Raw genomic sequence first — 17,606 nt, forward strand, 5'->3', positions numbered from 1 at the left:
TCTACACTGTATATTAAAAAACCTATCCTATGCCCCCCTCGACATGTTTCGCCGCAAGACGCGGCTTTGTCAAGAGGCTTAGTGCCCCTAAGCCTCTTGACAAAGCCGCGTCTTGCGGCGAAACATGTCGAGGGGGGCATAGGATAGGTTTTTTAATATACAGTGTAGACTCCTCCATTAACCGTGTGTACACTGCAGGTACACACAGGTAGATAATAGGTGATGCCTGGCTGGCACAGATAACTAATAATACAGGAGGAGAGATACACTGCAATTTTAACTCTTTTTTTGTTGGTGTTTTGAAATTAATAAAGATTATACCTTTCAACAATATATGGGAAATATAGGGAATTAGTGGATCACTTCGGTGATCTTTTGGTGAATTGGTTTAAATAACCCTCCATATATTGGTCCGCAGTTGGATCATATAACGAACAAAGCCCACTTGATCAGGGTGGACCAGGGACTCCAAGTGACCGGCTAGTCGGTTGGCAATCAGTTTGGCATAGATCTTCACGTCTGTGTTGAGTAAGGAAATCGGACGGTAGCTTGAGCATAGAGAAGGGTCTTTACCCTCTTTAAGGATGACCGTGAAAAAGGCCCGGAGAAAGGAAGATGGAAGGGGGGAGGAATCAGAGACCCTATTGAGAGCGGAGAGGAGGGGACCAGAGAGTTCAGCACGAAGGGATTTATAGAACTTCGCTGTGTAGCCGTCCGGGCCCGGGCTTTTTCCTGCAGGGAGGTTTGAAATGACTAGGTCCAGTTCAGCAGAAGTAAAAGGGGCGTCCAGGGCCCGGGCTGCCTCAGCAGAGAGGGTCGGGAGCGCTGTGGAGGAGATATATTCCAAGAGGGGAGGGGGACCATTATGTGACGGAGTATTAGGCTTCGGCAGGGCATAGAGGGATGAATAGTAGGAGCGAAAAGCCTCGGCAATATCTTGTGTCAGATGGGCGAGAGAACCAGAAGTGGTGTGAATGGATGGGACATACAGAGAAGATCTCTTCTCACGTAGGACTCTAGCCAGCAGCATGCTAGCTTTGTTTCCCCATTCATAAAACATTCTGCCTGTCAGTTGTTTATAATGTCTATAGCTATTGTTGAGGAGGGCAAGGAGGTCATGTCGAACTTGGATCACTTCCCGGAGGACAGCCTCCGACTGGCTCTGCTTATGTTGGGATTCGAGGGCATGGAGTCGGGCGTGGAGGGAGAGATGTTTGGCAGCCAATTCCCTCTTCAGCCTAGTCCCATGACTAATCAGGACACCTCTCAAGGCACATTTCAATGCGTCCCAACGAGTCGCTGGCGACGTATCGTCGTGTTCATCATTCAGTGCAAATTGGGTCATCGAGTCCCTAAGCTTCTGGAGGCAAAGCGGGTCCAATAACAGGGAAGGGTGAAAGTGAACGCGATAGGCGCGTGGTCAGATAGGGTCATAACATCGATAGATGCTGAGGAAACATTCGGCAGGACGTGGCGAGGGCAGGATATATAATCTATTCTGGAATATGACTGTCTAGGGTGCGAGAAGAATGTGTAGTCCCGCGTGTCAGGATGTAACATCCGCCATACGTGGCATAGCTGAAGCGAATGCAGCTTCTTCCTCAGGACGCGCAACTTACGATAGGATAGGTAGGAGTGTCCCGAGGACGTGTCAAGTGAGGGGAAAATAGAAAGGTTAAGGTCGCCACAGAAGATAATAGGTCCCATGGCGAACGTAACCAGCAAGTCTAGCGTCTGGAAAAGAAACGACACCTGGTCATGATTGGGAGCGTATAGTGCGGCAAGTGTCAGCTTCTGGCAGCAACTGTGCAGTTAGCGAAGACATAGCGGGCTGAATGGTCTATTAGGGAATTACTGACTGTAATAGGGAGGGATCTATGAAAAGCTATGGAGACCCCTTTCGTCCTGGCGTCCGAATTGGTGTTGTGAATCCAGGTGGGGTAGTACTGGGAGGAAACTGAAGGCATTGAGCCCGTTTTGAAATGTGTCTCTTGGAGACAGAGGATATGTGTTCGTTTTTTGTGAAAAGTATAGAGGAGTTCGGCCCTTTTTTCGGGTGTATTAAACCCCTTAACATTAAGGGTTGCTAATGTGATGTCAACCATATGGGATGTGTAGAATGAGCAATATCTTACCATACCCAAAAGGACTTGGAGCCGGATCCACCAAGGAGGCACACGATTGGAGAGCCGAACTGTGCTGAAGAGAGAAAAGAAGAAAGGGAGGCATTAGCTGGGACAGTGGGAAAGCAGGAGAGGAGAAACAACCGTAAGACAACAGTCACACAGGGACTAAAAGAAAAGGCCAGAAGGGCCAATACTAGCACCGGTACCAGTCCAGGCATTACCCTAATGGGGGGTTCATGGAAGGGACCCTTGTAGGGCATAACTACACTATCGTAAAGAGTCAGTGGAGAGGGCCTAGTGACAAGCTTATAAACGCCCTAACAAGATCATCAGGCGGGGGCTAGCTATTAAACAAGGCTAGAATAAAACTAATAAATCTACATGACCTCTAGAGGTCCACGTAGAACCTATGGTGGTTGCAGGTACAGGACACTAAGGAAACACAGGATAAAAGAGAACAACATCTGCGAGGCAAAAACACAACTCGTCTGACAATAACCAGCAACACTATCTAAAAACTAGTCGTCTCGGAGACAGCATCCAATGTAGCACCGGGTTATCGAGGAGAATGAACTTCAGGACCAACAGGATCTCCTCTAGAGGGTCAGGTCTTGCGTTTCTGACGTTGGTGGTCAGGAGGCTTATCACGTGGGTCCAGTCGATCAGAGGAGGCTGTGGGGGGACCAGACGAAGGAGTCGGTGGCAGAAACATCTGTTCCCAGTCAGGCATGGGAACAGGAGGCAGTTTGAAAGTCTCCAGGAAGGCCCTTAAGTCCCCCGGATGACGTAGAGTGGCCACTGTCGAGCCATGTCGGGCCGTGAGGGAAAAGGGGAAACCCCAGCGGTACACTATTTTAGCATTCTGTAGTAGTTGAAGCAGGGGCCATAGGGCCGCTCGGAGACGTAGGGTCCTCTGGGAAAAGGCGAACTTCCACGCCATTGTAGGTGAGATGTTTGAGAGTAGGCGCTTTCTTCATGATCTTGTCCTTTATCTGATAGCGGTGTACTCGGCAGATAATGTCCCTTGGTCTCTTAGGGTCAGGGTGTCTTGCCCTAAGTGCCCTATGTGCCCTGTTCAATTCCAGAGAAGTATTTGGTGTTTTCTGCAGGACCTCATTAAACAATTTTTGTAAGGTCCCCGGGATGTCTTGAGGGAGGACCGTTTCAGGGAGACCTTTGATTCTGATATTGTTTCTCCTATTGCGATTGTCCAGATCCTCAATGTGTGCCATAGTGGAGGCTTGCCATGAATGGTGCACACAAGTAGTGGAGTGAAGGTTTGCAACTTGAGCGGTAATGGAGGAGCGAAATTGCTCTAGGTCATGCACTCTCTGTTTCAGATGAGCAACATTGTCGCTGATCGGTTTAAGATCACTTTTCCAGGCAGATTTAAGGTCAGTAGCAAGAGTGAGCAAGTCCATCTTTGTGGGAAGTAAGGCCAGGAGGGCCTGGAGCTCAGGATGGTTACGTAAAGTATGAACGTCCACTTCAAGTGATGGCAAAGATGATGTCGGAGCGGAGAGGGGTGTGCCCACGCCGCTCTTCTTAGAATTTGTAGGAGTGCAGTCAAGAGAGCGTCTGCGAGGTTCCGGCTTCCTCATGGCGGATTCATCAGAAAAGGAGCAGTCAGAGGCAGGACTCCTATCAGGAGCATGCTTAGAAGGGGTTTTGAAAAGTTTATTTTTTGCAGGGGGACTGGCGCCCCAATATTCCGGAGGGCTGATATCCTCCGAAGACTCCCCAATGGAAGCAGATGCACCAAAGTCCATGGGTACTGACGGGACAGTAGCTGCCATATAGGGAGAGTAGAGAGATTGAGACATAGGGGGGATCTGCTGGAGGGGACATCCATATGGAAGGGCATATGGACTGTTAGGAGCAGGGTGGACTTCAGTTCGAGTTGTGGATAAATGCAGGTGAGAGGCAGTCACAGAGGTGCTGGTATCATTGAGGAGACAGGGCTGTTGCAAGGTGGCATTAGGGTCCCCTTGCTGAGGAGGTGGTGGGAGACCATTGCAAGCTGAGGGTTGTGGGGGCACTGATGAGGCATAGTGGTGTATCCAGCATCCACCGAGTTGGGCAGGCACAGCTCCCTGTGATGGCTGCAGGGCAGGGGCAGTGAGCGGATGTGGAGAAGGCCCAGGAGTTGGGATCTCCAGCTGTTTAGCGGCAGGTGCAGAGGGAAGGTGAGTTTCACAATGTTTTTATTGAATTTTATAAACATAAGAAATGTAACATATAACATAATATGACATCATATGTGTCAGAGTTTACATATGAACATGCATAATAACCTTGACTGGTGGAGCATAATCGTTCATCCAAACAGTGTTATGCATATTCACAAAGGATCTATCAGGTCCAAAGGGACCTTAATTGAAATTTGAGAGCAAGATAATAACAATAAGAAAGAAAACAATAAAGCAATAAAATAGTGAGTCTCCATAACTTCAACAAAATCAATCAAAATTGCTGCATCAGGCAGTTGTCAGAGGTAAGGTGAGGATATCGCCTACCTTGCTGCTGGAGTATTGGGGTCAGCGCAACAACCTCCTGGGGTCCGGAATCAGCAGAGCCCGAGTCCACAGTGACGCCACCTCCACCAGTCTACAGAGCCGAGGTCTCGTCCGACGCCGCAATGTTATGCACAGCGCGCGCGTTTCCAGCAGAGGAGGCAGACAGCGGGTGGACCTGATGCAGCGTCACGTCTAGCGGCCGTTTTCGCGGGCGGAAGAAGGCAGTAATAGGTGCCGCGGGTACCTGGGAGGTCAGTGAAGGTTTGTCTCTCTTTTTGTGCTTAGACCTGCCACCCATCCCCTCTAAATAAGCCAAGAAGCGGTGGCCCGGGCAGAGCTCCCAGATTCAGCAGCCGTCCGCCAGCGTGCCAAGCCCCGCCCCCCACCAATTCGGTTTTTAACCAGTTAGCGAAGGGTCACACACAGCGTATCCACAGTGTATTTGATGCTGCGGATGCGCTGCCGGCAGAGTGACGGAAGAGCGAGTTTCCTGCTCCCTGTAGCTCTATTTGTCTGCTCATATCAGTGGATTTCCTGGCGGCAGTCACAAGCTGACACAAAGAACTACCCCACTGCAGCAGGGAGCATTATCTGCAGTCACTCTGTGACTGCTGGCAGCGCATCCACACCATCAAGCTATGTGTGACCCTACCCTTGAAGGGTATTTTTCAGGCTGTAATAATTGATAGCCTATTCACAGGAATAGTGCCTTGCGCTGTTGTGTAGTGGTGGCACTTGGTTACTGCAGCTCAGCTCTAAAAAAATACCTAAAAAATTTAAGTATGCAGGGCCGGCTCTGCCTATAGTCAAAATAGGCAGCCGCCTAGAGTGCCCACTTGTATTGGGGCGGCGCTTTGGCTACCGCAAGAAAGTTAGACAACCAGCATCCGAACCACTTGCTCAGCCAGCAGCATGAGGAGGAGGTTTCTAACAGTGTTTCCCCCCAGTACTAAGCTAATTACATGAGGAGGGGGCTTGTTACAGTGTGTCACCCCAGTAGTAAGGTGGGGTGTGTCAAAGGATAAGTCAATGGCTGGAGTCAAGGAGCGGCAACATTAGCTTTTGCCTTGGTTGGCAAAAATCCTTGCACCATCCCTGATACTATGCATTCTTTTAAACATAGGGCCGTATATATGATGGATGCCACTAAGTAGCATCCAGCATAAGCAAACACAGGAGGCCTACATTAGGCACTACTCTCATCTATACCTCCGCTGGACATTGCAAAGCGTGTGAAACTAACCATAAATTTACAAAATTGGGATGAATGTTAATAAAAAATACTCTGAAACATAAAAGTATTCATTGTTGTTTTTATTAAAAAAGAAAACTGCAATTTTTTTTGTAAGTGAATTGAAGAGACTCTGTAAAAGTGCACCAGTAAAAGCCCAACAAAAATGACAACCACCCGCCATCCTTTGCGTTCTTCACTCTGTAAAGAAATGTTAAATTTATAGGTAAAATAAGTTATCTGTGTTGGCAGTTGTCACGATTCGGCTTACGGGTTGTGGATCCGCTGTGTCAGCGAGGGATTGGCGTGGACCGTGCTAGTGGACCGGTTCTAAGAGGCTACTGGTTTTCACCAGAGCCCGCCGCAAAGCGGGATGGTCTTGCTGCGGCAGTAGCAACCAGGTCGTATCCACTAGCAACGGCTCAACCTCACTGACTGCTGAGAAGGCGTGGGACAGAAGGACTAGGCAGAGGCAAGGTCAGACGTAGCAGAAGGTCGGGGGCAGGCGGCAAGGTTCGTAGTCAGGATGGATAGCAGAAGTTCAGGTACACAGGCTTTGGACACACTAAACGCTTTCACTGGCACAAGGCAACAAGATCCGGCAAGGGAGTGCAAGGGAGGAGATCAGATATAGCCAGGGAGCAGGTGGAAGCCAATTAAGCTAATTGGGCCAGGCACCAATCATTGGTGCACTGGCCCTTTAAGTCTCAGAGAGCTGGCGCGCGCGCCCTAGAGAGCGGAGCCGCGCGCGCCAGCACATGACAGCAGGGGACCGGGACGGGTAAGTGACCTGGGATGCGATTCGCGAGCGGGCGCGTCCCGCTGTGCGAATCGCATCCCCGACGGCCATGACAGTGCAGCGCTCCCGGTCAGCGGGACTGACCGGGGCGCTGCGGGGAGAGAGACGCCGTGAGCGCTCCGGGGAGGAGCGGGGACCCGGAGCGCTAGGCGTAACAGTACCCCCCCCCTTAGGTCTCCCCTTTTCTTTGTCCGGTAACTGCCTCCCCTGGGATGAGGACACCGGGAAAGAATGGAGGGTTTCCTCAACGGGAGGCAGCACAGCAGGAGTGGGAATGGGGAGGGAGGGCAGAGGGCGAAGCCTGGCACGGGGCAGTGTGACACCAGGACGGGGGCCATGAGGAGGCACAGAGGCTTGCCTGACGGGACTGGGAGGGGGGGAGAGGCACTTCCCATGGCAGGCAGAGTCCCAGTTCTTGATCTCCCCGGTGGTCCAATCAAGGGTGGGGGAATGAAGCCGGAGCCATGGCAGACCGAGGAGGACCTCAGAGGTACAGCCGGGGAGAACGAAGAGCTCAATCCTCTCGAGGTGGGGTCCAATAGACATCAGGAGGGGTTCTGTGCGGAAACGCACGGTGCAATCCAATCTGGCTCCGTTGACCGCGGAAATGTAGAGCGGCTTGACGAGACGGGTCACCGGGATGCTGAATTTATTCACAAAGGACTCCAATATAAAATTTCCAGAGGCACCAGAGTCCAAGCAGGCCACGGCTGAGAGGGAGGAGTTGGCTGAAGGAGAAATCCGCACGGGCACCGTGAGACGTGGAGAAGCAGACTTAGAACCAAGAGACGCCACACCCACGTGAGCTGGGTGCGTGCGTGCGTTTCCCAGGCGTGGAGGACGGATAGGGCAATCCACCAAGAAATGCTCGGTACTGGCACAGTACAGACAGAGATTTTCTTCTCTACGGCGATTCCTCTCTTCCAGGGTCAGGCGAGACCGATCCACTTGCATGGCCTCCTCGGCGGGAGGCCCAGGCGTAGACTGCAAAGGATGCTGTGGGAGAGGTGCCCAGAGATCTAAGTCTTTTTCCTGGCGGAGCTCTTGGTGTCGCTCAGAAAAACGCATGTCAATGCGGGTAGCCAAATGGATGAGTTCTTGGAGGTTGGCAGGAATCTCTCGTGCGGCCAGCACATCCTTGATGCGACTGGATAGGCCTTTTTTAAAGGTCGCGCAGAGAGCCTCGTTATTCCAGGATAGTTCAGAAGCAAGAGTACGGAATTGTATGGCGTACTCGCCAACGGAAGAATTACCCTGGACCAGGTTCAGCAAGGCAGTCTCAGCAGAAGAGGCTCGGGCAGGTTCCTCAAAGACACTTCGGACTTCAGCAAAGAAGGACTGGACTGTGGCTGTGGCAGGATCATTGCGGTCCCAGAGCGGTGTGGCCCAAGACAAGGCCTTTCCTGAAAGAAGGCTTACTACGAACGCCACCTTAGACCGTTCTGTAGGAAACAAGTCCGACAACATCTCCATATGCAGGGAACACTGAGACAAAAATCCACGGCAGAGTCTGGAGTCCCCATCAAATTTGTCCGGCAGGGACAAGCGGAGGCTAGGAGCGGCCACTCGCTGCGGAGGAGGTGCAGGAGCTGGCGGAGGAGATGGTTGTTGCTGTAGCAGAGGCAGAAGTTGCTGTAACGTGGCGGTCAACTGCGACAGCTGCTGTCCTTGTTGGGCAATTTGCTGCGATTGCTGAGCAACCACCGTGGTAAGGTCAGCGAGATTTGGCAGCGGCACCTCAGCGGGATCCATGGCCGGATCTACTGTCACGATTCGGCTTACGGGTTGTGGATCCGCTGTGTCAGCGAGGGATTGGCGTGGACCGTGCTAGTGGACCGGTTCTAAGAGGCTACTGGTTTTCACCAGAGCCCGCCGCAAAGCGGGATGGTCTTGCTGCGGCAGTAGCAACCAGGTCGTATCCACTAGCAACGGCTCAACCTCACTGACTGCTGAGAAGGCGTGGGACAGAAGGACTAGGCAGAGGCAAGGTCAGACGTAGCAGAAGGTCGGGGGCAGGCGGCAAGGTTCGTAGTCAGGATGGATAGCAGAAGTTCAGGTACACAGGCTTTGGACACACTAAACGCTTTCACTGGCACAAGGCAACAAGATCCGGCAAGGGAGTGCAAGGGAGGAGATCAGATATAGCCAGGGAGCAGGTGGAAGCCAATTAAGCTAATTGGGCCAGGCACCAATCATTGGTGCACTGGCCCTTTAAGTCTCAGAGAGCTGGCGCGCGCGCGCCCTAGAGAGCGGAGCCGCGCGCGCCAGCACATGACAGCAGGGGACCGGAACGGGTAAGTGACCTGGGATGCGATTCGCGAGCGGGCGCGTCCCGCTGTGCGAATCGCATCCCCGACGGCCATGACAGTGCAGCGCTCCCAGTCAGCGGGACTGACCGGGGCGCTGCGGGGAGAGAGACGCCGTGAGCGCTCCGGGGAGGAGCGGGGACCCGGAGCGCTAGGCGTAACAGCAGTGGTAAAAATTAGATTAATTTAAAAACAGAATTCAGTAAGCTCCTCTGCATCCTCTAGTGTCAATTCCAGGAAACCAGAATTTTGTAATTTAAAGGGGTACTCCGGTGCTCCAGCGCTCTGAACATTTTGTTCCGGATACTCAGAGCCGGAAGCCGTGATTGTGATGTCACAGCCAAGCCACCCTGTGATGTCACACCCTGCCCCTTCCATTCATGTCAATGGGAGGGGGCGTGTCTATCGACACGCCCCCTCCCATAGACATGGATGGAGGGGGCATGGTATGAAATCAAGAGGGGCGTGGTCATGATGTGATGACCACTGCCGCAGGAACACAGCATTTGTTTACAACGCGGGGTGCTGCGGGAGATGGTGGGGGGTCCGAGCAGAGGGGGTTAAGACAACTTATCTTCTATCCTTTGGATAGGGGATAAGATGTCTAGCAGCAGAGTACCCCTTTAACTACTGACAAAAAAAAAAGAATTAATGTCCACAGAATTTTGTTATACTATTATACTATTTTTGTTTGTTGAAGGATTTACTGACAGTCACTGGAGTCTCCATTCTAACAGTAGTCAAGTACAAGGTCAAGAACATTTTAACTACACAGGTGTCCGACGCTTCATACTGGGTTGGCATCTAGTCTCATACAGAAGTTTCTGGGTGATTTGTATTTTCAGTTTATGCTTGATCACATCTATTATTATAAAGCTCCTTTGAATCGCCTTTCATGAAGCAAATCATCTAGAGACCAGTTAGAATATTGTGAACAAAGCGTGTACGAAGTATTATCCATTTTTGTTTGAAATGAGTCCTGTAATGAGTTCGGGCAGTGTCACCTTCATCTTTACTATAGTTCTGTAAATGGTTTTAAACTTTTAGTGTCTGTTGTTTCCAATCATTGTTCTCCGTAATGGTGATAAAAGATCTTTAGGTTTTTCTTCTGTTCTGTTTTAAGACAGTACTTATAATAATGTGCTCTGTGGGTTAGTTGGAAATGGTGATTAGATCCTGCTTCTGCTTTTACAGGCTTGCCTTTTTCATCTGTAACACAGTCTTGCAAGTCAATTACTGTATTATAGTCTATATGGTCATCTTATTTTTCTAGCTATTGAGTATTGAAGCATATAATTTATAGTACATTGAATATTGAGAGGTCATTTTCTGTAAGTACTAAGCATTATTTCCATTTTACATTATTATGGTTATTCTACTAAAGAGAATTTAAAAACATAAAATATTTGTACCTATCTGTGGCCTTACTTACAACCCAATTATAGTCATTATAATGCTTTTCTTCTGCCCAGATCTAGATTTAATGCAGATTTAGTGAATTGTGAATTATGTGTAAAGTTGAAGGATATTTTAGCAAAGGGTTCTCTAATTTCATTCAAACAAAGAAAAAAGTATATATAGCCAGCTCACCGTTTGTAGTAATTTAGTCCTGACATTAGTTCGGAAGCCCAGAGAGAAAGCCAAGCCGTTGTCCTGGTATATAGGTAAACCATAAAAGAAAAAATTACAGCTCCCGAAAAAAATGATTGCAAATTTTAAAAGTCCAAAATTTATTCAGTCCATATTAAAATCAAAAACCAAAACACCCTGTGTGGTTAAAAAAAAACCACGCCGACACGTTTCGGACTGTCTAGTCCTTAATCATGGCATGATTAAGGACTAGACAGTCCGAAATGCGTCGGCGTGGTTTTTTTTAACCACACAGGGTGTTTTGGTTTTTGATTTTAATATGGACTGAATAAATTTTGGACTTTTAAAATTTACAATCATTTTTTTCCGGAGCTGGAATTTTTTCTTTTATGATTTCTCTAATTTCATCCATTGTTAGACTTTCACCAGGATAGGTTATCAGGGTCTGTACCAGTGAGCTGTACTGCATAGCCTCCATAGCTAGACATTCACTGTGAAAGGAGCCACAAGCAGATGGCTCGATGCACTGTGTAGTGGATGTTCCAGGTTATTGCAGCTTAGCTCCCATTGAAGTAAATGGGAGTTAAAGGAGATTTAAATGTACTTATCCCTTATCCACAGGATAGGGAATAAGTAGCTGATCACAGTGGTGCCGACTGCTGGAGCCCACCGCGATCACCAAGACGGGACCTGGCTCTCAGTGAGGAGCGCAAGCTGCAGCCGACACATGCTCCATTTATTTCTATGGGAGTGCCAAAAAGATCAGGCATCATCGGCGCATGTGCCATCTACCCGTAGGCGAGACATGCTCCTCACTGAGAGCACCATGATCCCGTCCTGGAAATCGCGTGGGTCCCCAGTGGTTTGAGCCCCATGATCAGCTACGTATACCCCTATTTTGTAAAAGTGTAAAAAAATTACAAGAAAAAAAGACACGCTAACTCATAGTATAAAAATATAGCATTATTTATGTTGAGCTGGAAAAAAAAATGTTGTTCTTTTCCCCCTCCCCCCAAGTTATTAAAAGTTAATCAACATGTTTTATCTACCCCAAAATAGCAACCCTAACACAGAAACATCTTGGCAGACAGTACAATAGAACAATAAATCTTCATAAAATTGCAGTCCTTAACATAAGTATCTTCATATAATGTATGAAAGACAAAGAAAGAACATGGAGCACTTCATAGGGTAATAAATCTAACCCAATTGTGACCAACTGGATACAATTCAACAGGGTGCTCACCTGACATGGTTGCGGGATAGTCACAACACTATGACGCACACATCAATCCCTCTCCGGGGAGACCATATATGTTCAGGACATGCAGCACAGGAGCAATGTACAACCGGATCCACGGATCAGCCCGTAATCAAAGAAAAAAAAACAGCTCCAATCGTGCAAAATCCCATCAGATGTCAGCCAGAATAACATAGAAGATGAATTTATTGTCCACAAAAGAAGCACTTTCGAAGTCTACATGACTCCTTCCTCAGGTTCCAGGATTCTAAGTCCCAAACCTGAGGAAGGAATCATATGGACTCCGAAAGCGCTTGTTTTGTGGACAATAAATTAATCTTCTATGTTATTCTGGCTGACATCTGATGGGATTTTGCACGATTGGAGCTGTTTTTTTTTTCTTTGATTGATCTTCATATAATGGCATGAGTTAATCATTTAGGAGAGTGACATAGGCCTGTGTCCTTAAGTCTTATCTTACCAGCTGGGATTTCTTGAAATATATGGACTAGGTACTTCATCGAGTATGGTGGATCCATCTTGTCCAGATGGCCGCCTCTGTTAGCTTCTTCAAGCCTTCATTCTCCTCCTACTTCATCCGTGTGTCCGTATCTTGGAGGCCCTGTGTCCTTGTGCCCCCAAGCTCCCCTGTATTGGAGACCATTTCCACTATTTCCTCAATGTCTTTTATGCTCAAATTATGGGCATGTCTATGATAATTGGAGGTATGTCCATTATACATGAGGGTGTGTTTATCCGAATTGAGAATGTGTCTATGTGTGTATGTGTATCACTGAGTGTCGATAAATATACATATAAGGTTTATTACGAGTATAAGCCTCTTCCTTATGAGTTGGCTGAATATTCATTAACTCGTGGGTGTATGTCTATTCTAATTGGATACTCCATGTACATATATGGTTTCATTCTACAACCATTGTCCTCCCCAAATACATGTACACTGAAATAGTATGTAGTATGTCATCACCTGGTTTCTCAATGACAGCCTGAAACCTTTTAACACGTTGTTTGTCTAATGTACCTTGATAACCTTGAGATATATATATATATATATATATATATATATATATATATATATATATATATTGTATATTCAACATGTGATATTGTGTATTGAAAAAAAACCTCATGCAGAATTTTTTCATGATGCAAAACAAACGCATTTCGGTGGTCTTTAAGACAAAGGCAGGCCCGATTTTGAAAAGGGTTAAAAATTGAGTTCCTAAAACCAAAATAACATCAATGCTTATGTAAATGTATAGAATTCTTGTTTTTAAATGCTGATCCTATTGCCCCTTGGAATCAGGAGGGATATATTTTCTTAGTATAGCTTACACCTTATTTAGTTTATTTGTTTTTGTCTTTGTAACAAAGCTAAAACATATACCCATACCCCTTCCCCTCATCTTTGTCCTTTCTCAGTCTTTGATGGACATACAATATGTCTTTTTTTACTTTACTAACTATCTAGCTATGTAAATATTATGTAAATTTTGATAAACAGTTACCGAGACTATTGTTCCATTAGCATAATTCAATTTGGCATTCCGATTCACGGAAGCTTGAGTGTCATCCAATCTAAGAATTAATAACTTCCATCAATGAGTCAGCCATTACTGGAACTGAGCAGAAATTAGGGTAAGTTCACACGTACGCAGATTTGATGTGCAGGATTTGATGCACAGGATTTTCTGCTGCAGATTTCAATGTAAACTAAATGACTGAGCACAGCTTCTAATCTGCAGTTACAAATCCTGCGCATCAAATCTGTGCGGGATCCTGTACCTGTGAATGTACCCTTAAAGGGGTACTACGGCACTAAGACATCTTATCCCCTATCCAAAGGATAGGAGATAACATGCCTGATCGCGGGGGTCCCGCCGCTGGGGACCCCCGTGATCATGCACGCAGCACCCCATTAGAATCAGTCCCCAGAGCGTGCTGTGGGTTGTTGCGTGCATGATCACCAGGGGCCCCAGTGGCGGGACCCCTGCGATCAGGCATCTTATCCCCTATCCTTTGTATGGGGGATAAGATGTCTTAGCGCCGGAGTACCCCTTTAAGTGTCAGATTTTCAGGACATTGAAGCTTCATTTCCAATAAACTTCCTCTGAATTCATATGGAAATTCCCAGGTCACAATGAAAGTGGTCCATAGTTGTATTAATGGTAAAGGAGTTGAGTTGCGGGCTATTGATTAGAATGCAGTGCGCAGTATCGGGCATAATGACTTAATTACGCAGACTTGTCTGATTATTATTCATTTTGGATGTCGCTGGCTTGCATTTCTGTTTTTCTTACATCATTTATTTTTACTGCTTTTAGGAAAATAAAAGCCATTAGGCAAATGTGACCTGCATTTTCCTCTTCAACGGGAGCTACAGAAGCAAGCAAAACACACAAACTCAAAATATGGATGGTTTAATTGAACAGAACAGTGTGCTTATGCATAATAAAATCACAGAGGTCGGGAAACGAAATGGCTTAATCAACACCAGAAATTTAATGGCGGAAAACAAAGATGGAATGGTTTCGGTTTATCCAACTCCTCAATATCAGAGTCACATTGTTGGAAGTATTTCTTCTCAGACTGGCATAGACAACATTAAAAATGACCCAGTACAACAACTTCTGGATCCCAACATGCTACAACAGACTGTGGAGTCTCACTATCGCCCCAACATCATTCTGTATTCTGAGAATGTTTTACGCTCTTGGGGCGAGAATGTCAGCACTGAGTGTTGTGAAACCACCTTTATTGAAGATAGATCACCCACCAAAGACAGTCTTGACTACCCAGATACCAAGTTCATTGACCTTTCCTCAGAAGATATCAAAATTCATACTCTTTCTTATGATGTAGAAGAGGAGGAAGAATTCCAAGAGTTAGAGGTTAGTTTAGCTTTTTGATACAGAAAAAAATGAAACAGTTAATTGTTTTACCTTGAGATACACTTGGATCAGTCGAATAAGTCTTAATAAAGGAAATACGGTATTACTGTATATGGAAATAGCAGATAGGTATTTTGTTTGAAATCATAACAGATCTTACAAATCTCGAAAAGACCATATCACATTGTTAAAGACATCTTATCCTCCAAAGGATAGGGGATAAGATGTCTGAATGCAGGGGTCCTGCCTCTGGGGCAATCACGCCCCCTCCCATACACATGAATGGAGGGGGCGTGGCGTGACGTCACATCCCCAGTCCCGGAAACATGGAGGTTTCCGAAGCTGGAGATTCAGCACCCGCATAGAATGCGGGTGCTGCAGGGAGATCGCGGGGGGTCTCAGCAGTGGGCCCCTAGCGATCAGACATCTTATCCCCTATCCTTTGGATAGAGGATAAAAAGTTTTTCCCCGGAATACCCCTTTAAGATTTTTAAATAGAAGTAATTTACAAATCTGTTTAACTTTCTCGTACCAGTTGAATTGAAAACGTAAAAATTTGCCAGTTTTCGATAATCTCTCTCATTGGCCTTATGTATTGATTATACTTTATTTACATATGTTTGACATTGCTATTCTAGAAAGGTATTGTGGTGCAGATGTGTAACGGTTCACTGCTCATTGCAAAAGAAGATTAATCAGTAATTATCTAATTAATGACATAAACATTATAAATGTAGCATAATGAAATGTCACTTCCACTTCTCATCATTCATTGCTTATCTCTTGTCACACTTGTTTAATTTTGGTAATTGCGAATGCCTGATTCTGATGGCAGAATCATTCCTAAAAGGATCATCCAACACTAAACCAAACAATATATTACATGCAAGGCATCCTGATAACTCTGTAAATATGCAGAGAATCACGGTTACCTTTTTGTTTTCTCCAATCAGCTATAATTGTAATAGGACCCATGCACCCAGGTGTTTTGGGTGTTGTTTGGTTGCCTCGGCAAATAAATCATTCAGCTTGCTACTTACTGTACCTTTGTCTTTCCAGTTCAGACAGAGTAAGGCTAGGTTCACACCAAGTTTTGTAACTACGGTTCCCGTATACAGCTGGGAGGAGGGGGGTGGGGCTTAATCGCGGCACCCGCACTCAGCCGTATAGGGGAACTGTATTTAATGCATGTCTATGAGCCGACCGGAGTTAACCGCAGCCTCCGGTCGGCTTCGTTTTCGGCCGTATGCGGTTTCCCAGCCGTAGGCAAAAATGCGGTCGACCACCTTTTTGCCTGCGGTCGGGAAACCGCATACGGCCGAAAACGAAGCCGACCGGAGGCTGCGGTTCACTCCGGTAAGCTCATAGACATACATTAAATATGGTTCCCGAATACGGCTGTGTGCGGGCGCCGCGATTAAGCCCCACCCCCTCCTCCCAGCCGTATACGGGAACCGTAGTTACAAAACGTGGTGTGAATCCAGCCTAACCCAATTACTGTGATACTTATATCACTAACAATATATGACTGCTCATTATCATTTTTATTATTGCTATTATCAAAGCATTAGTCTATCGTATCATTTTATATTCATTATATTGCTTTGGCTATCTATACTTCAACCTACATATCAAATGTTATGTATCCTGTAGATAAAATAGTGGTAATTGATCATGATTATCTCCTTACAGACCATCCATTGACTATAAACATCCGGCAAGCTGCACTTAAAGGGGGAACTCCACCCCTAGATATGATAACATGTTTGATCGTTGGGGGTCTGGCCGCTGGGAGCCCTCGCAATCTGCAGGCAGGCGCTGTGGCATTCATTAACACGGAAGCCCCAGGCTGATGTCACACCACGCCCCCTCCATTCATTTCTATGGGAGGGGGCGTGATGGCTAGTACACAGCCATCACGCCCCCTCCCATAGACATGAATGGAGGGGTCGTGGTGTGACGTCACGATCACGGAAGCCCCAGGCATCCATGTTCATGAACGCAGCATCACTGGCCCGGGATCGCAGGCGGTCCAAGTGGCTAAACCCCCCCACGATTAGACATGTTATCCCCTATCCTTTGGATAGAGAATAACATGTATAGAGGTGGAGTACCCCTTTAACCTCTGAGTGATACAGGCAATTTTGGCCTTTAGGACATGGACAAGAGCCATAACTCTTTTATTTCTAAGGCTGCTTTCCCACTATAAAAATACCTCCGTTAGAAACGTCCGTCATAAAAATCTTAATAACGGGCGTTATTTTGTGACGGGCGAATGAACGGAAGAAATAGTGCATGCACAAAATAACGGCCATTATTAATAACGGGTGATAACGGGTTAAAATGGCTATTAGAAAAATCTCATAGACTATAACAGGGTTTTCCAACGGCCATTAGAGATTTTCTAACGGCCGTTTAACGGCCGGTTTTCAAGATGTTTATGACGGACGTTTCTAACGGAGGTATTTATATAGTGTGAAAGCAGCCTAAGAGCCATAATTCATTTATGAATTCATTTAAGAGCCACCCTATGAGGGCTTTTTACCATATAATGGTATGGCAAAACTCCAAAAATATTATTTGTGTGGGGAAATTGAAAAGAAAAGCGCATTTTTGCTACTTTTGGAGGGTTTCCTTTTTAGTTGTGCACATTACTTTAAACTGACATGTTTTTTTTTTTATTCTGTGGGTCAATTTGATTAAAACGATACCCATGTTTACATGCTTCTCAAAGGTTTACTTCATTGTTACATGTAGAGGATTGAGAAACATAGGCCTTTGCTGTAGGCACAGTTGTTGTAGATCCAGGCAATTAAGCAGTTTTATTTTGTAAATGTCAGTAAAAATGGGGACAAAGTATTTTAGCACACTCTAACACCGTCCTCG

At 46.6% G+C, this 17,606-nt stretch overlaps 1 protein-coding gene across 5 annotated transcripts in view; it reads left to right on the forward strand.

The window, feature by feature from the left end:
- SYNDIG1 (synapse differentiation inducing 1) overlaps nt 1-17,606 on the forward strand; it is a 317,760-nt gene that overhangs the window by 156,375 nt on the left and 143,779 nt on the right. For all 5 annotated transcript variants that reach the window (XM_056567616.1, XM_056567618.1, XM_056567615.1 and 2 more), the window contains one exon: nt 14,154-14,720. In XM_056567616.1, the coding sequence (XP_056423591.1) occupies nt 14,241-14,720 (480 nt within the window). In that variant the 5' untranslated portion in view covers nt 14,154-14,240. The remainder of the gene's footprint in view (nt 1-14,153; nt 14,721-17,606) is intronic.

Source organism: Hyla sarda, chromosome 3 (assembly GCF_029499605.1).
Source record: "Hyla sarda isolate aHylSar1 chromosome 3, aHylSar1.hap1, whole genome shotgun sequence".
Classification (NCBI taxonomy): Eukaryota; Metazoa; Chordata; class Amphibia; order Anura; family Hylidae; genus Hyla; species Hyla sarda.